The 24,249-nt window shown below is 40.3% G+C and overlaps 1 protein-coding gene across 2 annotated transcripts in view; it reads left to right on the forward strand.

The window, feature by feature from the left end:
* Positions 1 to 24,249, forward strand: part of LOC109982959 (MAM domain-containing glycosylphosphatidylinositol anchor protein 2) — a 189,012-nt gene that overhangs the window by 104,988 nt on the left and 59,775 nt on the right. The window contains exons 7-9 of one of the 2 annotated variants that reach the window (XM_065963663.1): positions 7,895 to 7,986; positions 8,094 to 8,331; positions 20,406 to 20,726. In XM_065963663.1, the coding sequence (XP_065819735.1) occupies positions 7,895 to 7,986; positions 8,094 to 8,331; positions 20,406 to 20,726 (651 nt within the window). The remainder of the gene's footprint in view (positions 1 to 7,894; positions 7,987 to 8,093; positions 8,332 to 20,405; positions 20,727 to 24,249) is intronic. The other variant, XM_065963664.1, reaches the window with a different exon arrangement.

Below are 24,249 nucleotides of genomic sequence, written 5' to 3' on the forward strand. Positions count from 1 at the left end.
AGCAAACCTGGCATTTGTGTTTCCATGTCTACTCCCAAACATACAAGTCGACTCTGTGCATGTGTTCCCTGTCTTTTTCACGAAGCAACGTCCTCTCCCTCTGTGTGGTGACAAGGAACAAGCTTTGCTGGCGCTATCAAAGATTCAAAATCAATTGCCGCCGTGTTGTTGTTGGATTTTCTTGACAATTCCTCAAGGAGTTCCTGTTAAATTCAGGTATGAAGCTGCTACGCTCAAGTCGTCCATCATTCTGACCTGCTAACGTAGACACAAATGATTCTGTGTGAAAACATTTGAGCTTAAAGCACGAACACACAGCCTACTGAACACACTTTGTTACTCTGATTGGAGGCTTGCTGTTATTTATAGAGAAGCAAAAAAATGCCATTTTTTTTCAGATTGCAATCCCCGCTGTTTATATTTAGACTGTTTGGTGTGGGGAAAACAATCATGATCAGGCTTGTAAAAACCTGGCTGTCAGCATGTGAATCAACATGTGAATGACCCTTATCAAATTTGCTCTGGAATAAATTCTGCTCCAAAACAGAATACATTTCCATTCATGAATGCCAGATTTAATGGCTGGATGGCCAGACTGGCACTGGCAGGCCGCTCTCTTGGGCTGCAGCCCTGAGGACTGTCTGTGTGTATAGTTGTATGCGTGTGTGTACATATGCATGTGCCTGGTCTTGTTTGTGCATTCAGTGCCCGAATGTGCATCTGAAGCCTTTTCAACATAAATTAAAGCTGGAGGTCAGCCTGAAGGTTGAAAGGCAGCGTTTAGGACTCATTTCCCACCAAAGATCAGACGTGTGTGTGTGAGTGGCTGTGATATTGTAAAGGTGCTGATGCATGGGGAATGTGTTGGTGCTAATGTGAAGAAGCATGGGGTGATAACAGGAAAATGAAAGGTGTTTTGGAGGGCCATACAAAACATGCACGTGTGACTGAATGCCTTGTGTTTTGAACCACTGCTAATGTCTGCTGTCCTTTTTTTTTTTTGTGCTTAACCTTGAGCGGAGCTGATGAGGCAGAGGAGAGTGGCAGTTAGAGCGACATCCATCTGGCTCTGAGAGATGAGTTCAGCTTCACATGCTGATTTTTCTCTGCAAGAATGAATGGAGAGCGTGGTGTGATGCCTGCTGAGAGACAGACAGAAAGGACTGACTGAAAAATGAGATGGACTGATGGGTAGGCAGGAAGATAATTATTCAGACCAGACAAAGGCAGAGTGGAAAACACACTCAAACATAGTTTTTTTCTGAAGTATTGCTACTCAAATAACCAATGCCGTTGGGTCTTTGTCATTATGCACGTTTGTACGTGCATGTCACAGTCAGTATGTCAGGGCTGTGTGTACTTTTGCCCTGTTAAGAAGCTCCCCTGAGGTGGTATTGTAATCCTGCCGTGCGACATGAGCTCTCTGAAGAAGAAGGCCTCAACCGGGGCTTTTCTCTTTGTGTGATTATCTGCGCTTTTCATGTACAGGCCACCCATTATTCCCACCGGCTATTAAAGCTATGGAGAATCACCGAGGCTAGCTGCAGGCGGAGGCACTTCAGTGAGAAAAAAAGGACATTGGAACAGTGTAATGTGTACGGTAATGATCCAAAAGAATGCTTTGAATATCCAATGCATCACCATTGAACAGCATGCCATCTTCCAGGAAAAATAGGATACAGGAGATATGAAATGCAAATGTAAGCACGAGCAGGACCTCCATTTCTGCACTTACATTACCATGAAAATGGGAGCGTCTGTCCTGTAAATGCCACTCCAGTAAATGTTTTTTTCCTTGGCATGTTTCCACAGTCGAGGTTCAATAAGAGGAAACTCTGATGGTGGTAAAAGGAAACCAACTTCCGAGGTCCATCAATAATTCATGCAGATTTTGTTTGTGCGTATGTTTACTTGTGTTTCGTGCCCCAGCGCCCGATGCCCAGTGCTAAACTTGGTACACTAGTGCCCGAGATGTGTGCTGACAAGTTTTGGTCTGTTATAAATAAATCCTGATATGGTACAAACAGTGACATAAAGATAGTTATGTCCAATTGTTGTTGTCTCCAACGCATATTCCTAAATATGACTAAGTAGCCTTTGTTACCTGTGTTAATGCAGCTGATGGACATTTGCAAGGTTTAGGATTCAGACTGAAGAGAAGAACAAATTCTAAAAACTTTCTATAAGATTCTTTATGATTTATATGCTCCTGACTGTGTCTGGAAAACACATGTTTCACAGGACAAGGAACTCAAATGTGAGGTTTGTAGATCTGAGAAAGATCCTGAATATTCTGGTTTTGCCCCTTAAAGATAGATAGATAGATAGATCTTTATTGTCATTGCAAATTAATACAACTTAATGTCACGTCCAACCGTCCCCCTAAATAAGAAGAGATTAAACAAATAAAACAATAAAGCAATAAAAAGAGATGGAAAAAATGAAATCGAAAAAGACATTACAAACATGTAAAATACATAAAATACATAAAGTGACAAAAAAATACAAGTAAATACAACATTGGATTGTAGAGATTGATAGAGATTAAAGCATCAGGAAGTAAAGAAGACAAAAGCAATACGAAGTAAATAAAAGCAAGAAAATATATTATAGCCATTAAAATAAATAAAAACAAATTTAAAAAATCAAGGACACAAAAAACAAATAGAAGAATAATCAAAAATCTGCTAAAATGAAAAGTAAATAGAGGCGATAAGAAGACGACATCACATGAAAGCAGGTCTCTAAAAGTTAGTTTTGAGAAGTGGCTCTGACACTTTATCTCCTCAGGCAGGTGGTTCCAAAGCTGAGGGGCCCTCATGGCAAAATTATTTATACGGCCAGAAGGGAGTGCTACTGCAGTGTTTGCTTATTAAAGCTTGCTTCAGAATTACGTGATTGATGAACACATGTGATGTGGAAGTGCATTAGTATGTTGCTTACGTCATGATAACCATCAAGTTAGGGGGCAGTATTCAGTATCGTTAGTTTAGACAGAGCCTTATGTGGGTTCAGACACAGCATAAGTAATTTACATTTGGAAACAGCTGAGTTGAAGGCACACTAGGTGGAGTTTCGTTGTCATAATAAGGCTATTGTATTAAATTACACTAGCTATTTTGTCCAACCTATTAGCTGTGCCCTAACACTTACATAAATATAGACTATTACTACAGGAATACTCATGTGAGAAATAAATGATGTTTGAAAAGTTATGTAACCATTGTTGGGGACTTCCAGCTCCAGAGTAAATGGGAAAGTTCTGTTCCCGAGCAGAGCCCTCTTTAAAGATTCATATTGCTTTTGCAGAGAATGGTTATCACAAAATGTGGTGGAAGGAGTGACAGTGTTACATTACCCGATAAAGTCCCCCAACTCTGTACTTTTCACCTCACACTCAAAAATACCTCCAGTTTTTGGGTAATCTCTCATGCATGAGGGAACAGGCACCATTTAAATCACAGCAGCTGTCCTGCACATTGTACTACAACCAGCTGAAGGAATGCCCACTTATCTCGCTTGTATATAACTGTAGTCAATTTACAGGAATGCCTACTTGCTATTCAATATTTATGGTTTGGAAAAATGCAGGAAAATTAGGTCTGAATGTGGAGGAGGCAGGGAGGGAACCATTCAAAATGCATGAGTGCACACATGCAGGCACTGGCGATTGTGACTTGGTACTGCAGCTCTGGGAGCAAAGAGGGAAGGCTGAGTCACCACGACGGAAAGTGTGGGAAAATAGGAAAGTGACCATCGTGATTAAATCAGACATTTCTTCTCCCTGTGTAACTACAAGTTAAGATCTGTGGTGGTGGAATCTAATTTTAAATCTGTGGGCAAGTGACGGAGGATGAGTTTGAAAATACAATGAACTTATCACCTTGCATGGGTGCCCTTTTTCTTCATAAAGTTAACATGTACTAAGTTTTTCTTTCCTACAATTTCCTTCAAATTACCACTCAAAAGCCTCAATAATATGTTTGAAACCTAAGGTGAGAAAGATGTTGATGATGATTTTCACACACACTGCAGTGATTTTGTTTTTAAATCTATGTTAGCGCTGATGCTTGCCAGTGAAATATCTGATCAGTATGATAATATAGCGAGTCTCCTTGGTGTGCTCGTATTATCATAGATATTAAAAAGTGGAGCACAGGCACTCAGGTCAGTGTGGACTGTAATCTGTTCTTCCCCTATGTCAGTAATCACTTCCAAAATTTTTAATCAGAAAACTGAAAGTAGACGGTGAATACTTTATTTCCTATATGTAATATGGTCATGCTCTGTTCATTTTCATGGACAAGGTCCATTTGATTTAGTATCAAATCAGTGCACAACTCATTAAGCAATCTTTAAACTATGAAGGTCCATGTGTGGAGTTTTGTTATTTCAGTCTGAAGAGCTAAAGATCTAAATGTAGACTTAAAACACATGCAATGAAAAGAGATAGCTGACTTCTCGCAGTCTACTTCAAACTTGTTCATACTGCTAAAGAAAAACTTGAATCACAGGACTTATTGTGATTGTATTAGCCATTGCCTTTGAGTCATCAGTTGAAATGAAACAGGGAAATTAATGAGCACTTGTGAATAATCATGGAATGCATAGTTCCGTATCACTATAGCCTTTATCATCTGGACTTGTGTTGTGAAAAGACCGTAGGGTCCATCAGGCACTTAAAAGTACCGGTAGTCCTCATCGCAGCGGCCGTGGGTTCCAGTCTGGCCTCGGCCCTTTGCTGCATGTCATCCCTCACTCTCTCCTCTGAACTTTTCCTGTCTGTCTTCAGCTGTCCTATCCAATAAAGGCTGAAAGGCCCAAGAAATAACTTTAAAAAAAAGTGACACTCCCCATGTCCTATTGTCAATAGGGTGTATCTAAACAATACCAGATATGTATGTAAAAACACACAACAGCTTAGACCTTTTTCTAGGTTTTAAGAACACTACGATATAAAACACATTTTTTTTCTTATCTTAATTTTGGACCCCAACATTTGAACCAAACATTTTCTGGTTGTCAAGTCTTTGAGACTTTAGGCTTGCTTACTCTGAGAAGATTAAACTCTCCTTCAGCAAGCAACAACATCAGTATCTTCTCTGTGATGGTAATTGAACCAAATAAAGATTAAATCAAGTTCAGACTGTGGCAGTGTTTTTTATGTTCCCAGTTATTTTTTTACTGAGCATAGTATCAAAGACAAAAACAACAACTGTTTTTTCTTTTAGTATCAGACTAGAAAACAATATATTTAATATTCATATTTTAAATCATAAAGTTGAATATTTGAAAAAATGAAGAATGGACTTGAATGTACCTCAGTTCATTTGGATAAAGAGCATCGTTCACCAAAGGGATAAAAAAACATTTCAATGAATGAATGAATACATTACCTGCTAACCCTTAGAAGCACAATAGTGCCACCATGTTTGTTTTTCTGTCCAGCTCACTTGAGATTTTACAGCTCAACAACCCTCCATACATACAGATAGTACTTGGAAAGGCAGTTACTTTTTTATGTGATTTAATGAGACATGCACAACAGTTATGACTTAATACCTGCAGAACCATAAGAGCCTTGGATGATAATATTTCAAACCTAAACTTTATTTTTCCTTGGCATCAGAATTATTGTTTGACATTGTCTAGCTGTTCACAAGATTTGAAGCGGAAGAGTAATAAGTACAAACACCAGACGCTTCTTAGAGAGTGACCTGTGCTGGTTTCGTCTGATAGACGACTTCATGAACAAGCTGGCCTCTCAGAGAAGACAAACCTGAATGGGGACGTTTAAGTGCCTGGTTGTGTTATAGTTTCTTAAGTTGAAAGAAGAGTACACTTGAGCTGGAGGAATGTAAGAGGAGGAAAGCAGTTAATCCAAATGTTTATCCGCTGTCACCTGTGACAGGACAATGACTTAGTGTGCGAATGTGTGTCTGTGTGGTTGGGTGTGAGATAATACTTTCTTAAGAAGCAGCTTCCAACTCTGCCGAGCATGTCCCTGGAACACAAAAGCCTTTTCAACCTGTCAAAATAGAACTACGAATCTGTCCCGGCCTCTGTCTGACATGTGTGATTGATTGAAATGTATGTTTCTGAGAGATATGCTCTCAGAATGGCCTCCATATTGTCCCATTAACCTTACAGCGTGTATCTTGGCTTAAAGGAAAGTGAATCTTGGCATGTAGATGAGACTGAGCTGAGGCCAAATGGGAAATAAACGTGGCTTGCAGGTAATGACATGTATTATCTTCACACCTGGAAAGGTAACAGAAATGTGCTGCAAACATTATTATGCTAATTGACACAGTTTCCACGACAGACTTATTGAATTTTATACATGATTGATAGGCAGTGTGTTGCAGAAAAAAAAGACACAAGAGTGAGTGAAAACACTCTGCAGTGTTTGTGAGCTTTTGCTCGTGTTGACATGATTGTAATATTTGTATCTGACACGCATCTTAAATAGGATTCGCTGCCTGCCAATGCTGATTTCAAACGCAAGCAGGAAGATCATGCCAAGGAGGTGGGTGTCACCCGTCGCTCCCCTCAAAGTTGGGAGCTCGGCGTGCATCACAGTGTTCTGCACATTCAATTTCCTGTGTTTAAATCTGACATGCAGGTTTTGTTTTCTTTTTCCCTTTACCAAACTGAATATGATAATGTCACTTGGGAATTGCTAGATGAAAAGATTTCCATGGTGCCGTCAGCTTTTTTTTTTTTTCCGCTGAGGAGATGAATTGAACAGTAGAGGCTCGGGTTTTGGAACCAGTACAGCATGCATTATAATGAAATCATCTTCTTTTTTCAGTGCAGAGAAGCTAGGCTTTGAAAATGGAGTTTGCAAACCAAATTGGATTAGCAATGGTGGATATTTTGTTAGGTATCTCTCCAATTTCACAGTGTGTGTTCGTCTGAAAGTGTATGTGGGTGTGTCTGTGCATGTGTGTGAACCTGCCTGAATGCTGTTGGATTCTTCACTTTGTAGCTATCAATTTTAATGTTGGATCAGAGCGCTTGTCTTCAAAACAAACACACGATTCTTCTTTATCTGTTAAGTTCTTTGTTTGACCCTTAAGCTGTAGAAAAAGCTCAACTTTCACTTGTTGTTGAAGCTCAACGGTTATAGCTGTCAGAAATATTTCTACTCTCAAAGTTCTGGTGGACTTCACAGCTATGGTACTAAAGTGATACATCTTATGCTATGCTGAAAACAGTTTCATCAGGTAAAGCTGACACAATCCAGTCTGTCTTCACATTTGGACAATGTGTGTGCGAAAGCTGGGACGGTACAATTACCAAATACAGGTTACATTACATTGTTTTGAGAGCCATGACACAGATTTAAAGCCATTGGTAGACATTTAAAAAAGTTGGAAAAATGAATGAAATCCTGAGGATCCTCTCTTTGGGTTTACACATCAATACAACAAATATGTATTGTACGTGTAAAAGTGAGCTAACTGTGTGTCCCTGCAGCCCACTTGTAGAAGGAACATCTGCAGTGACAGATAATAGACTGTACAAATGACCTAGATGTAGACAATGTTATGTAACTAAATGGTTTTTGAACCACCATTTTTCATCCTTGCATTAGTATTTGGCTGCTGCCATCTTTGTTTTTTATGAGCAAAATTGACCATATTTGGACAACAGGTTTTGAAGAAGACTTGAAGATTGCAATTAAGAGCATGAACTTAAAAAGAAATGTTTTCTGAGGTAAAACATAGACTGAAAAGCATGTTGGTTTTCTCAAAGACTTTTACACAATATGATTACAGAGAGTGAAGGTTGTGCAACTTCTGATTGGCTTCACCTTCAAGAGGTACATCCACCTTTTATTTAAAGTCAATGACACACATGTAACCGTGGTTCTACATTTTCTTCACAGCTTTGAAAAAGGGGCGATTCTGGATAACGCCTGACCCGTACCACAATGATGACAACATCCAGATTGGGCGTGAGGTCAAGATCTCCTGCCAGGTAAAGACAAAGAAAAGCACTCACAATTTAATATCTGCATACAAAAACAGTAAAGCATAATGTGACTCATAAATGAAGCATAAATAACACCCCGCTGAATGTCCCAGGTCGAGGCAACACCACCAGAGGAGCTGACGTTCAGCTGGCTGAAGAACGGCCGTGCCCTGCGGAGCTCCGAGCGAATGGTCATCACCCAGACGGACCCTGACATCTCCCCCGGCACCACCAACCTGGACATCATAGATCTCAAGTTCACCGACTTCGGGACGTACACCTGCGTGGCGGCGCTGAAGGGCGGAGGGATCCCGGAGATCAGCATTGACGTCAACATCTCGTCCACAACTGGTGAGCCTCACACCCCTTTGTGTAAGAGACGCATCTACGCACCCCCCCAACAAACTCACCCGCGGGCATCGACATCTTATTCCTATTTTAGTCACTTGTGGTCATGCTTAAAATATCATGAGAGGGACTGCATCTTGATAAAGCAAAGGAAAAATATGTGTCAGGATTTCTTGGACTGTTGGAAAGGGAAATGTTTTAACAATCTGTACAGCTGCTGAAATAACAAAAGTTTAGCTTGGTTTTTCGGGGCGTGAAGACGTTTTTATGTTTGAACTAAAATTGAAAAGGGTTTAAAACCGATCTTTTATAGCGTTGAGATTGTAATTTTAACAATAATATTAAATAGGGCTCATTTGTTATACTTTTAAATCTCTTAAATCGTCCGTTCACCCAGATCTTAAAAAAGTGAACAATGAAGATACTTATTCATTTAAGCTCTCCAAGGTTTGCACACATCTGGCAGTCTGGCAATGACAATTCTGCATCCCAGCACAACAGAAGTGAAATGAGTTTTTAATATTCATGTTTTGTTTGTGTGAAAAGTCTGCCTCTGCATTGGCCTGTCAGAAGTTGATTTTTTTCAAGGGAAAAGTCACAGTAGTGACGAGTGACACAGTAGACTCTTCTCTCTGTTTTTGTCAGTCCTTTCTTTCACAATCAAAACTCTTTCAGTGCCATGCTCTTCTCAAGTGTAAAGGTCTTTAAAACCCCAAAATTCAACACTCACTGTATGCAAAGAAAATCTTTCTACAGATTTATCAGTCAGTCTGATCTGGGTAAACCGACCCTTTAAGTACTGGACCTCCTTTACACGATAAGATCAAGCTTCTATATCTTAATAGTGCTCACTCTCTGACTCATCTGCCCCAGAATTTATAAGGTTCAAGAATCACTGTCTTCCATTGGAAAGGGTAGTCACTGCACTAAATGAAATTACAGCACAAACATAACTGCATTGCAACGATTTGTTCAATTGGACTCCTGTGAACCAAAGCCGACTCCATCAGTCCGACTAATCAGATACTAAACATCCATCGTCCTTCCATCTAATTGGCTGCTTCCACCATTGGTCTGACTAACGTTTGCATACAAGTGTACAGCATGTCAATAACACAACGTACCAGTCTACCCTGTCTACTGAGCTGCATCATTGTAGTTTCAATCATGGCATGATGACAAATCCTGTAGTACCGGAGGAATGTTACAGCAGCTGTTTAATGTGTCTTTTAGATACTCCACAGCCCCATTGTTCATCATTTGTATCCAAAAGATGGCAAGACGTAGGTGCTTGAAAATCAGTTCTCCATCTTTAAAAGAATTATGAAAGGACAAATTTGCTGTCAAACGTCAGTTTTTCTGTCTCTTGTTGAAGATTTGAACATCAATCCGCCCTCCTCCTGTCAGATTTTGAGAAGAAAGACGCCTTCACCAGCAACAAAAGAGAGCCTGACTTTTTGAAGATTGCTACGTGGCACATTTAGAACATTTAACAATACATTTTGCACAACTCACTTCCTGCGGGGTCTGTTAAAATTGTGCGGTGCAACTCTTAGAAAGACAAAGGCAGAGCTGTTCTCTTCTTTATGTTTAATCTTTGGTTTTAGCTTTTATAACCACAACTGTTTTTTGGGCCGAATTAACTTCAAGCCTCAGAGACGCCACGGTCAGGAGACTTCTGATTTCCAGATGGGGGTTCCCATGAGTTTGTGCTAACTCTAGTATAGGATATATTTACTATTTCTTACAGTTTACTTGCTGGTGTTTGGTACCGATAACGACTTTTTGGAACTTGTGATTGGGTTGACAGCAGAACCCCCTTTATTGCGCACACATCACCAGGCAAATTTGCACATTCTAGCACCTTTGTCTCCTTACAGTCTTGTTTTTCTATCGCACACACACCTTGCTGCCACTCACAGTGTGAACATGAAAGCAGCGCGTCGACCTTGGGTGCATAATTATTGTTAGATAATCCTTTGATAATCCCAGCGCTATAAAACAGTGGGATCAATCGCACCTGCCAAGATTGTTTCCTCATTATCTTTTAAGTAGTGCAGTCTCTTCTTTTGGAGTGCCAGGGTGATGCCAATGCATTATTACAGACCCTCTAATGTGCGGGGAAAAAAAATAATCTGACTGAGGAAATAAGCGATAAAATGACTGACTCTTTTGTGAACATATGAAATGAAAGGTTTCCTCAAGGCTCAGATGTGATTGCTTTTAAAGCCCTCATTGTTCCAGTCAGATGGGCGGGTATGGAATATTATGAAAGTGTTGTCAAAGAGCTGATCCTGTCATTGGACATAATATATTGAATTTTGCTTTTGCCTGTTACAATTCTTGCCGCTTTACCTGGATGTGACTGGGCTGTTTTTTTTTCTTTTCTTCCGCTGTGTGTGGAGTTCTCTCTGTCTGATTTATGCCACAAATCAAAAAAGCGTCTTCGCTGAGCTGCACCTTATAGCGTCTGTGCACTGAAGCGCTCTGTGACTCTGCCTTGCCGTACGCCTGCAGCCTGTTTTGGGTTGAATAAGCCCTGTTTTTGTTCCTCTGCCTGTTCTCTTGAAAAGAGAAAGCCCAGGCTGCAATTAGATTCCTTAATAAAAGCATTTAGGGGAGATTATGCTGCAAGTCTGCCAGGGTTTGGTGCTGGGTAAGAGGTTGGAAAGCGATTGAGTCTGAAAGTGTCTCTAGCCTGAACACTTTGGAGCTCGCTTGCTGTGTTGAGGATTGGCTCCGGATCCAAATTCCAAACCTGACATTAGCTCCATCCTGCGGCACATCTCTATAAAACAGAATATTTATCATCTTCCATTCTTTTAACTTTTGATGTGCACAGATTTCAACAGCTCCCATATCTCACTTTTGGAAAAAAAAACTGCACTAATAATTACTATCATGACACTCTTATTAAATAAGCAACATCTTTACTTGTCCCAGAGATTTATTTATGAGTGCATGGTCAGGAAACGAGGACAGACTTCCCCCTTTGGATACTGTCAGATTTAAAAACCCACATGACACAGGAAAAAGAGTTACGAGCATTGGTGGAGAACCTCCCCTCAACTTCTATCGGGAACTTGCTTGTTAATCCTCTGATTAGTCCGTCTGTTGTGGGTGTGTTTTACTGGATTATTGTCTAATTATTGACCTTCTATGGCTGTGGCGCTGAAATGTTGTATGACTTCTGATTGCTACCACCTCTGGGAGCTTCTCAGAGATAAAATTTTAATAGCATGGGGAGTTATTACAGATGGCGTCTTGACATTTAAAGCCAGTCTTCGTCTCTGAGCTGATACCCGCTTAATGCACTCGCCACTTTATAATTACTATAAACATGGGATTCTAGCGACTTCGGCGTCCTATAAAAAGGCGAGAAAAGTCTCTGTTGATACTTTGTAGCAACGGCACAAGACAGAAGCTCCTCCGCAGCCTGATTGATGATCACAAAGTATTAAGGTTGAAAGTCACCTCTCTCTTTTAGTGAGGGAGATAAATCCTTCCTTGATGAGTCGCTCAATTAGCATCCTGCTCACACCTGAAACTCTGGCACCACCCAGTGTTTCTGTCAATCTCGGGAATCACTGCAGTTAATGAATTAAGCAAATCAATTAAGTGCTCAGTTGATTAAAAAATGAGCTGGTTTAATAAACACAATTGAACGAACTTCCTCTTTTTTTCCCACAGGAGTTTGAGTCATCTTAAGCTTGCAGCAGACTTTCTTGACTCTGTCGTTCCCCTTCTCAAGTGTCCTGTTGTCTGTTTGACTCTGATTCATCATGAGCTGCCATCATCCCAGTGACACATGTGACTCTTATTTGAACAGCATGACCGCTGGCTGTTGACTGTGTCGATCTGCTTGTTTCAGATACAAATTCAGCGACCCTGATAAAAACAAACCTGGTCTGCGTCCTGACTCACCTGCAGGGTGCAAAGGTTCAACTGCTGTTAGCTCTCTGTGGGTGGAAAAAGGATGTTTGTTGCTTTTTTCCCTCCTTGTTTGGACATGTGGAGCTTTCACAGAGTGTGGTGGTTTTTTGATGTTGGTCAGATGTCCATTCTCTTTCATTGCCTTCCTCTGTATGTGTGTTTTGTTTGTACAATAGGAAAGCCAGCTGGTTTAAAAACTTGGGGAACAATGTTGAAAAATATGAAAACATACACTATAAGCATGACCTCATTGCAGCCTGTCTGTGTTTTCTGTATGGAAAATGATTTAAGAATCAATAACCAGCTTTGCATTCTTCATATATGTAGTTATAAACAAAGGCAGATGAATCAATCATGTAGCTTAAAGAACCATTTATCTATAGCCAGGTAATATGGATTCTTCTGAATGGGACCTATATGTTAATCAACTGCAAGCTAGCTAATTAAGAGTTAATAATCTGGAGCTAAAAATATCTCCTTAAACAAAAGCTCCAGTCGACTTTTCCATGTTTAAATTTCACTTGTTTTAGATCAGAGAGGTCAAGTCTGATGAACACTTCAAAATAAGTTGAAAAACAGTAGAGTCTAAAGATAACTCTATAGTAGCCCTGAGTAGTTTAGAACTGAAGAGTTTATCAAGTACTGGGTTATTGTTGTTTCTACCCCAAAATTTGAGCGATAAGTTACAGAACTTCATTTCTTCTAATTAAAAGTACCTTCTCTTCACTTTGTTGTAATTGATGGATACAATCACCCATTTTACACAAGAACTAATTATTCACCAGGAGATAAGAGTGTCATAATGAATCAGATACTTTGGAAAGCCTTCTTGTAGCCAACAGCTGAGTGGCATCTCGGTCCAGTTCAAGCCGGTGCATTCATAGGTCTGCTAGTATATAATTTGTGTTACATGACAGCTGGGTTATTTAACCACTTCAACAACAATGCTGCATGAAAAAAAGTTGGCAGCTGCATACATGCTCTAAGATGAATGCTGTTAAATGATAATCCAAAACAACCTTGATATCAGCTGTCACATATAAAAAGTGTAGAATTTTAGCTTACCGGAAAAAAATATGAAGAAGCAAGAGATGTTGTCTTGTTGGTGGGCTCAAATATTTTTTGTAGTGGTTTCAAAAGATGTGTTTTTGACAACAGAGATTTTCTAATTTAAATTTTTAACAAAGACAATGACAAATTGTTTAAATCAGCATTTTCATGCTACAAGATTAATATCCGATATTTGATAAATAAGCCTGTGTAATTGTAAATCATTAACAAAATAACATCTAAAACAAATACGTTTCTGTGTAAAAAATATAAAGATAGATATACAGATTTAATGACATTTTAATGTCAAAACAATTCATCAACTGTAGTTTGAAAAAGAGAGGGGCTCCTCCTGAAGTGGAGTTGGAAAAAGTAGCCAATCAAATAAACTCTTTCTGTAGCTGAAATAATTGATGGGGATAAGTTTGAAAGCTTTACAGTATGATGAAGTCCTTTGGCAGAAGCAAACATTTCATCCTCTCAGTTGGAGTAAACAAGACATGTCATCATAATAAATGGATTGTAGTATAGATTTGACCGCATCAACACTCGTTCCTTTTTCATTACTTCCATTATTGCTCTAAACTCATCTATGGGTAAAAAAGGGCAACACTCTTCAAAGTATTTTCGTGGCAGGTACAATCTAGCTCTTACTACAGCTGGATGCACACTGCATCAACATGCAGATATATCAGACGTGTGACAGGCCTGCCATACCTCATCATGTTCACCAAACAATGATTGGACAATCTCTGTTCGGGATAGTGGACAGTCAGTTAGGTGGCATATGTGTGTGCAGTAATAAGACTGAAAAGCAAGAAATTAGTCAGGATCCATTCAACCTTTCAACATGGAAAACAGTAACGCTTTGACGTTTTTTCATGAATGGCAAAAATAATAGGAGGAGACTTCAAGCAAACGATACTGGAGTCTCATTTTCAAGATAGACGTGGTCTAGAAGACATATTGAAACTATTCAAAGGCAAAGGGTTACAAGACATTCATAACACTGACAATGAAGATCAGAATTCATTAAAACAATCATATCTCACTGATCATATCTCTCTACAATAAAAAGCACTGTTTTCTTTATCTAAGGCGAACCTAAAAAGGAGTCAAGCTAGACAGCTTAAGGTCCTTCTTCAGGGTTTTCCAGACTTAACCATCAGATTAAGTGGGCAATCCAACCCAAAACCCCACATTTCAACATCTAGGATCACTGTTTAGTTAGGAACTGTGAACCGGACCGAAATAATGACACCTGAGACCAGTACATCCCAATGCTGGATTAGCAGGCTAATAGGGGTCCAGAAACAAGCCCAGTGGGCTGTGAACTGGGATGAAGGGGCCTAACAGCTGTCCCAGAGCTGGTTTGGCTATCCTGAGATCTCTGCCATATGACTACCAAAGTTGCCACAGTCATGCCACTTCTAGAATGATCAGAACATAACCACCTGGCGACACCAGCCAGCAAAACACCTGGGATGTTTTCTTGGGAAGACTTTGGCTGTAGAAATTGTCAGAGTTACCGTACTTAACACTACACGCTGAAGCTGTGTACATTTACAAATGGCCAATGGAAATGTATATGCAAAGGAAATAGTTGGTATACTGTTGACTACTGTTCATTTGTACATAAAATATGTTAATAAGACTGGATTACTCTGCACATTATGCTCAGCTTTCCTGCTTATATCCTCAGCTGCAACACCTGAAGTCATACTTTATGGAGGTGGCCATCTGGGAAATCACCTCCCTGTCCAGCTGGGAAAAACCTGGGAGGAACACATGAATAAGAAGTACTCTTCCCTCCCTCATTAACTACTGCTGAGGCCCCTTGAGCGATGTACATAAACTCTGGTCCTTCCAGGGGAGTTGCTCACCACTTAGCAGTAGTAAAAGCAGAGGTATTGGAGGTGTGTATTAAAAGCTAAAATGGGGAAATTTTGCATGCTTGGGTGAATGTCAAAATATAAAAACAGAAAGGCAACTATACAGAGAACGCTGTGGCCACAAATCCAACTGCAACCCATGAGAGCTTTAGTATTGAAAGCCTGCTGCTCTACAGACTCAGCCTTGTGAATTCATGTGGGGCTTGTTTGATTGATCGCAAGATAAGTTATAAAACCTCTGGGGAGCTGCAAGGAGATCAAAAAAACAAACACATAGTGGCGGTCTGTAGTGTGTCTCTCAAGTGTATCAATGCACTAAGCCTATTTTAACACATCTGTGGATATTTATTACACTTCAGCAGCCCGGAGTATAGATGCAGCTCCCTCGTGCACACATGAAAATGCACACGGATTCACAAACAAGTCCATCGTGGACCTACGGGACTCCTGTCTGTCCCCAGTGGTCCAGGTCTCAGAGGAGCACAGAGTCCTGTCACATTGTGACCGACTCATTGGCCTCAAGCTGTCGAAACACACAGACACACACACTGCAGGAGATGCAGTAGTGGAGAGCAGGATGTTGCCATGGTGATGGGGAGTGATGTCACAACTCTCATCCAAAAAAGGGGGCAGTCGGGATGTTGTTTGTTCTCAAACACGTCCATGCACACCACTCTGGCTCCCATCGTTGTAAGAAAATGCATAAGTACTCAATTTTGTAGTCAGCCTGCATTGCACTAGAATGCTCCAGAAATCACTCTTTGTACTTTAAGTATGATCATACCAGTTCTTAGACCGGCAGTGCTACAAGAGGCCCAATAAAAGCAGGTCCAATTCCCAGTTTAGGTCCACAGAGTACAAAAGGCTCACACAAACACAGAAACATGGTTTTCAGTGAACAACAGCAACCAGAAGCTTCCTATCGAGGAACTGAATAAGGATCACAGCATGGTGTCACCCGTGGGCGAGAACAGCAACACTCAGCTATACACACACACGCACTGACATAAAACTGTCTTAGCACACACTATACAAGCATACGCACACAGCGGGCATGCCCTGCAGGCATCACTGGCATTTGGATGGCTTTGGCACAATGAGAGCACAGAGAAGACCAGTAGCGGGCTCTCTGCCACACTGAGCATCTCAGCGGTCAGTCTCTAACACAGAGTCAGGGTGTTCGCTTGGAAAGAGAGACAGCAGGAGAGAGAATGAGCGAATGTCTGTGTGTATGTGCACCTTTTTTTATTTTTTTTGTGTGTCAAAATGATGGTGCAGGGACAGACAATGTCAGCTGATGGCTAGTGTTTGCGCTGTCAAACCAAATAGGCAGACGGCTATAATTGTCTGCCTTATCCGTGCAGCGGAGAGAGGCCAGGTGTAATGATGGCAACTCAGTGAACACACCTCTCCTCCACTGGGTATTATGGATGCCTCCCCCTCCCCATTTTGCTGCTGTCAATTCCCCATTTCACTGTTTGGACACAAGGAAACGTTGGGAAAAGTGGAGAAAATGTGCTGTGGAAAGAAATATGTCAGCTCTTGACACCTGGCTGCCTCAGTGGAGACGTTGCGTGAATACCAATCGGTAAATGTATATGAGAATGAAGTGAGCGTCCACTGTCATTGTCTCTGTGGAGATCATTTTTGCTGCCAGTTTGGTGACAATTAGTGTTTCTAAGACTTATTTGTGAAAGACTAGCCTTCATTATCGCCTGCAAATGATGGCAAACACTTTTATGCATTTCTTAAAATAAACCTAGCTGCCTGCAATGGCTGAAAAGTAATCTAAAGTTGTATCTACCGTACTACCTCAAGAATTAATCTTACAGTAAACCATCTACAGTAGAATTGGTTTAAAGAGGTAATGGGAAATATTATTTGATCCATGTGTTTGAAAGGGTGTCCCCTTTAAAGACTCAATCACAAGCAATGATCAGCAGTCTGCAACCATGTACATGTATATAGCATTTTGTATCCTATAAGCTCATTGTTTTGGCTAAATGACACAAAACTTGAACTGTTATAAAAAGTGGAGGAAAACTTAAGAGCAAAAAACATAGGTATAAATAATCCAGGTCCAGGCACTCAGGATGGTTAGAAAAATATAAAAGGCCTTTAATTCATTGGGCTAGAAACATTCAAATACACCAACACGTATCAGCTAACACCTTCTTCAGCTTGGTGTTTCACTTGACTGTTATAGTTGACTTTCACCACTCACTATTGACACAGGTAGCACACCACTCATTTATAGAAAAAGCCTCTGTCAACCAGCACAGAATATGTTAGCTCCTAGCTGGTGTATGTGGTGGAGCATCTTGCTACCAAATGGACAATATTTAGAAATGGTGAACACCAACAGAGCTCAAAGGTGAGGGAATATTGGAGTTACATTTATCTGACAGCCTACTCTAAATGATTGCTTATATTGCTGCATATCTGCTGCTATTTGATTGGTAAGATTTTTTTTGTGCATGGTTTTCATGCAAGCTTACGAGGGGTTGTATGGTGCTGTTTCACTTGTTAACCAATGCCTCTTACTATTCAAATACAAATCAACACCATTTTTTTAAGGTGATAATATAGCTATATATTTTATACAAGTTTTAAACCAACTCTTAACTTCCTTCTGGACCTTCATGATATTAATGCATAACACTGTGTTAACAATAAGTGTAATTTACAGATGATTCCTGAGTTTTTATTGTATTTAATTGAGGATGGGGCTTTGCACAACCTTAGAATCAGTGCAGCGTGTTCAGTTTTTCATAGTTTGTAGCCGATTGAAATATACTGTTCTGTAGCTCCAGCTTTTACCTTTTGACTTTTTGAGATAACGGACAGTTGCAGAGTAGTCATTACAGTAAGATTAATACCAGTCACTAGACAGAATTGGGGTCAAAACAAATGTTGCTGGACTCTGCTTCCTTTTCTGGATATTTCTGGTGATTTCATCACTGTGAATCTTCAATGTGGCTTGACTTCATTCCAGCTGCAGCATTGTTTGGGCAGAATGACAGTGATTCAAAAATCATCAGGGAAGCATGACATGGTTTCATCATTGCTGAGAAGATTTTCACTCCTCTACTTGCTGGCTGTAAACTAGTTTCGCGAGCAGTGCTTCAAAATAGACTTGGAGTGTGCTGACGGTTTGGATTTGCACAGAAATACACAAACTCACACAAAAGCACACGCACATACACACACAGAGCACTCTAGGAGCCGGTGCCATTTGCCAGGTTTACTAATTAAACAAATTTACTTGGCCAGCATGCTTGAAGAGGAAACAGACTGCTTGATCCAAACTGCTAGTGTCCCTGCTCTCCAAACATAGAACACATACTCACACAGAGGAACACTACAGGTAACCTGAGATTGTGTCTGGCAATTTGGCACTCTTCACTTCTTTTATCACTCATTGTTCTCTTTCTGAATGGCTCTAAAATGTCTGTTAAACAAAGGCAAAATATTTATTGCGTCATATATTGTTACACGGCCTGTAATAATGCTGCATCTCCTTTGGGAGGGTTTCTGTTGTAAATGCACTGAAGTGTATGCAGAAGCTGTGCTGAAATTGATTGGCTGCATGAGAAGGAGGGCAGAGAAACAAAAAGCGGCCAAAAGGAGTGTTAATGATGCAAGTGATGGTGATAAGAGTTATGAATGCTGTAATGTGGTGGTGAAGATCACTCTGTAAAATGCTGTTGCATAGAGGAGGTGATGTGATGATGAAAATGTGAGAGAGTGATGATGAGAATATTGTAATGCTCCTAAATCCAAATGTCAACCCTGACAATAATGTTGCATGTGTCTTAGAATGGTGATGTAACTTAGCCGCTGAGAAGGATGTAGAGTAGATTAAAATGGGATTCCAATGCCTTCTTATCTGGTGACTCGTTGTCACTGCCAGAACTTTTGCATTGGCCAAATAATTATTTTAGGGAATGTTTTTCCATCTGGCTGGAAAAAGTGACCTAATTGAGTTCCTCTGCATAGTTCCTTGAGGGGAAAAGGGCTTGTGGGTTGAACTTTTTGAAGTCCCAGGAACTAATAAGGTTTGTGATAATGTGGTTTTTTGGACCGCAGGAACTTTTTCATAGTTCTAGGGACTGTAGGAACCCTCCCACCTTTTAATTGATTCTGCACATGAACTATGACCTAGTTTTGTTCCTAGAACCCTGTTTAGAGGAACCTTATTAGCTCCTGCCGCAGAGTCGGTACTCTCCCAGCCCCCAGCCAGTGTGAATGCAGACAGAAAAAAGTATCTATGTTGTCTAGTTCTCAGGGAACTCCCTACTGGATAATTCCCCTTCAAAAAATCCCCAGAACTGTTTGGTCCGAAAACACCTAATGACTGCTGCTGATTTTCCAAAACTTGTGAAACTAATGGATTCTACATCTTCAGTAACCTCATTCATAGAAAGTATGACGTACCAATAGAATCAGTGGCAGGGGAATATTCCAACATTTGTTTCATGAGTTATTTAGATAAAAACAAAGCAAGATTGCCAGGTGTCCAACTTTATAAACAGACCGACCGCACAAAGAGTTATCAAGTGAGAAGGAGAATTATAGGGAGTTCCATGAGCATGTAATTGGAGACAGTGAATGAAAGAAGTAAAACCGCGGTCAGCCCTGTTTTCTAGTCTTCATGCTAAGCTAAGATGCTGTTGGCTCCAGATGTGAGAGTGGTATCAATCTTGTCATCCAACTCTAAAGTATCCTCCAAATTCTCCCATTTGTTTTTGTTAGTATTTGCTAATGGTATTTTCAATTCTGACAGTTAACAGTCTACACAGTATCTCAGAGGCAGATGCTGAAATGCTCAAAGGGGAATTTAGGTCCTAGTTTTGACCCTGAACTTCTTGCTTGTGGCTATATGGTAACTAAGTGCATTTGCTTGTCAGCTCTTCATTGCATTGTTCATTGTCTGCCATTGCTTGATTGCATTTAATTCTTTCACTGCTGCCCTTTTTGATGGTTTTGCCTACTCAGTGCATTCTCAGATCGTTAGTCATTACCGCTGCTAATATCCGCATGGTCCTTCCATATGAGCTGTGTATGTTGCTGAGCCTCAGCTTCATTGCCATTGCAACTTGGATGCTCATTCGCTTCCCCTCAAACCTCCCACGCCACTTCTCCCCCCATTCGACCATTTCCTCTTACCCCGCCTGCTGACTTTCTAGAGCCCCATATCAGTCCCTCCTCTGTTTTTCTCTTTCTTAGTTCCCCCAAACCTGACAGTCCCCCGGGGCAAGTCCCCCCTGGTGGCCCGAGAGGGTGACACAGTGGAGCTGGAGTGCCTTGTTTCAGGAAAGCCCAAGCCCATCATCCTGTGGTCACGGGCCGATAAAGAGGCGCCTATGCCGGACGGAAGCATGCAGATGGAGAGCTATGACGGTGTGCTACGTATTGTTAATGTGTCAAGGGAGATGACGGGATCGTACCGCTGCCAGACAAGCCAGTATAACGGGTTCAACGTAAAGCCGCGTGAGGCCGTAGTGGAGCTGATCGTACAATGTAAGTAAACAGACTGCTTGTTTTTTAATCTGTGTGAATTTGTCTCTTTGTATGTTGCAGTTATGTGTCTATAAATGTGTGGTGCATCAATTGTATCTATGATGTGTTTTCTTTGTATGCCTTTTAATTAATCCTTTCCTCTTTTAATCAAGTGTGACTAAAAGGGAATATTCTTCTATTTCTGTCCTTCCACGCCCATCCAATTTCCTTCTGAGGGCTGTAAAATTAGTCCAGTCCCCTTGTGCCCTGAGTCAGGTCTGAGAGGAAAAAGCTCTGACTCCACCTCTTACAATGAGAGATATATTTTCATCTGCTGATTGTGAATCTGGTATATCTAGTAATAATGGTTGAGAAAAAGCTCTGCTTACATTATATCACTCTTGTAGGTTTTTGTATGTGTTTTGAGTGTGCTTTACACTCACGTCAAAGAATGTGTGCAACCATATCCTAAGGCCTTAGACTCCCTACCGCTCCCACTCATTGAGAAACCTCTTTCTGAGATCTGACATTCAAAGATGGCTTTACAGCTAATTAGGGAGCGGCTAATTTATTCCCGCAAGTATTCATTTTGTATTCATTTATGTAGATGTGAATGGAATATTTCAAACGTACGTCAGGGATTCAAAGCATTGTTGTCATTCATTCAGGAATGCCGCGGATGTTTCTCTCTGCCGCAAAAAGAAACAGAAAACGGATAGAAATGAAATTAAAGTGATCCATGTGGGTGCTAATGTTCTCTGGCAAGTGATTATAGGAAATGGAAAACCAAGTGTCATAGCCAGAGTCTCATTGTTTTAATCATGGCCTACTTAGTTAATCCGCGCATTGCGTCCATCTCAATTTACGCTAATTTAGAAAGAACCTGTGTGGCAGTATGTTTCTTTTAAACTTCTTTCATACTGTAAAAGGCAAATTAACATATTTTATGCTGACAGCAATCTTAAAAATGTGTTCTCATTATTGGACGTGCAAAAAACGCAAGGCTGCAGAAAACATCCAACAAGGTATTAAATGTGGACAGTAAACCTGTATTATGATCACAGCTCAACCAGGGTTTTGAAACAGGGTAAACCTGACACATCGCCCACCAACATTTTCATCAAAAATGAAGCAGAGCAGCCCCCCTATTCGTTCATCCCGCCAAGGATTAGAGCATAACTCTGCCCTGGTTTTTTTCCCCAGGAGATTTATTGTACTCTTTACTATGGGTCTCACGTATGAGCTTAGCGGTTACCCACTGTGCTGTGTTAAGGGATTAATGAAGTTTTTATTTTCTCTCAAGAAGACTGTTAAATTTTTAGGGCTGAATTGATTATGATTATTCAGTGATGACAGCCCATATCAAAGGTTGGTGGCTTTGGTACGCACCAGTGCTGACACCCAGAAGTAAACAAAGGATTTGGACTCTAAGACGCCCACCATTAATTAGCAACACTTGCTGGCTGTGCTGCCTCGTGCAAAGACGCCGTGGTGTTGGAGACTCATTTTTGAAAGTGAAACTGAGAGACTAGTGCAATTGCTTTTTTTGAAAACCTTAAATTTAAAATGCTGTATTTACATATTGATCCTCTCCCCATGTCTTTCTTTACAGCGACATTAAAATATCAATCAAGTGTACAGTAACCCGCATGAAATAGACACATATCTACAATAGCGCCTGCTTCTCAATTGCAGAGTAGATGATGTCTCAGCTCTCTGTCAGCAGAGAGCAGTTAACTGCCTCCAGCATTAAGCAGGAAAGAGGGTCACAGTGATCTGTGGGAAGCAGCAGGGCACGTACTGTAGTCTGTCTACAATTTCTCTCAGAGGAGGACAATTAGAGTCTAGGAAAAAAGCAAATAAGCACTCACTGCCCAGATGCTTTTTTAGTAAACAGCTACAATTATGCTGCAATTAGCAACGTTGCTTAATTTGCAGCAACATTGTGAGCAAAAACATCATCTTTGAATCACTGAAAAACGAAAAAAGGAAATGTCATACATTGTCTGTACAAAATAGAGGGATGTTTTATAGAGATTAAGAGAAGAATATGACTAAGAAGTAAAAGTCTTTTAACATAATAAAGACTCTTTGGCTGATTTAGTATCAATCTTCTCCTCATGAAACCCAACCATTCCCATTTTCTTTTTTCTCTTCGAACTTATGTACACTTAAAGTTCATATAGACTGACGACATCCCATCCACCACAGAAAACTAACTAACTTAAAAAGATGCTAGTTATCTTCTGTCATTAACAAGCTTACTGTGTGTTGCTGTGCTAACAAGTGATTCAAAAAAAATAATTGAATTATTCACAAACTATCACTAGAACAACATATTTTTGTATCTACATGAAATTTCACTAAACTGTGAAATACAAACTATTGATGTCATTTGCAATAATAAGTTATTTACAGAATAATGATCTGTCAAGCTGCTGCTCAGAGTCAAAAGGTCAAGAGCAAAAATGAGCGTAGTTCCTCATGCTAATAAACACTATTCACGAAGTGCAAACTAAGACCATACACTCTTGTAGCGCAGGCGCTGCAATCGTGAAGCCCATTGAACATAGTGTTACGAGTGGACAATATTACCTTTGAAGATGAGAGACATTTTGGGGTCTTCTGATGAAACCAAACACTTGTTTGGATAAGCAGGCAAAGACTTCTTCAGTGTGCTGGTCATAGTTAACAGTCAGAATATAAACTAGAGAAATGGAATGTAGTTGAATGTTAAAATCTAGGACTGAATCGTTGTCTGGATAATATAAAGATTTATTTTTGTCGAGACTAATAAGACGATAGTCAATGGCATTCAGGATTGGATTGAAGTCAATGCATTCAGCCTCTTAAACTCTCTTAAATCACTTTCTCTCACAGTTTGTCAAAACACTGAAACCTCAAACTGAAATCAGGATTCTTTTTACATAAATGTCGCCCCTTGTCTTCAGATTCTGCATTCACATGCATACATATTTTTATAATCTTCACATTCTTCCTTGGCCTTGATACATGCAGAATGATATTGTGAAAACTAAAAAAGAGCAGCTTTATCAGTATTTTTTTTTAAAAAGCAACAAATGGATGGGCTTTTGGGCTTCCTCCTCTGACATCCAACCAGGAAAGGTCATCTCCTGGCAAACACTGCTGCCCCCTTCCATAGTCTCAGTGACAGTAGACCGGGGTTCACTCACAGGTATGCACACTGAAATGGAAAAAGCATTCCTCAGGATTGGAGGAGAACGACTTGGGGTGAAAGACACATGCCATTAAATCTGGAATTCATCTCAATGATAGATTTTTCTTGGCATGCGGTTGCATCACAGGATGACACAAATGGTTCAAGACACACTGAAGCACATCTATTCACTTCTGATTATTCTCATCCTTTCTACACGAGTTCCTCTGGAATGCAATTATTCCTCATTATGTGATATTATTTTAATAAAGCACCTTTCTTGCACTACAGTTCTTGATGCCGTACATCACTTTCATCTGTTCGGCATCTTCAAAGCAGAACTCGTAATGAAGAACGTTATTAGAG

Source organism: Labrus bergylta, chromosome 15 (genome assembly GCF_963930695.1).
Source record: "Labrus bergylta chromosome 15, fLabBer1.1, whole genome shotgun sequence".
Lineage (NCBI taxonomy): Eukaryota > Metazoa > Chordata > Actinopteri > Labriformes > Labridae > Labrus > Labrus bergylta.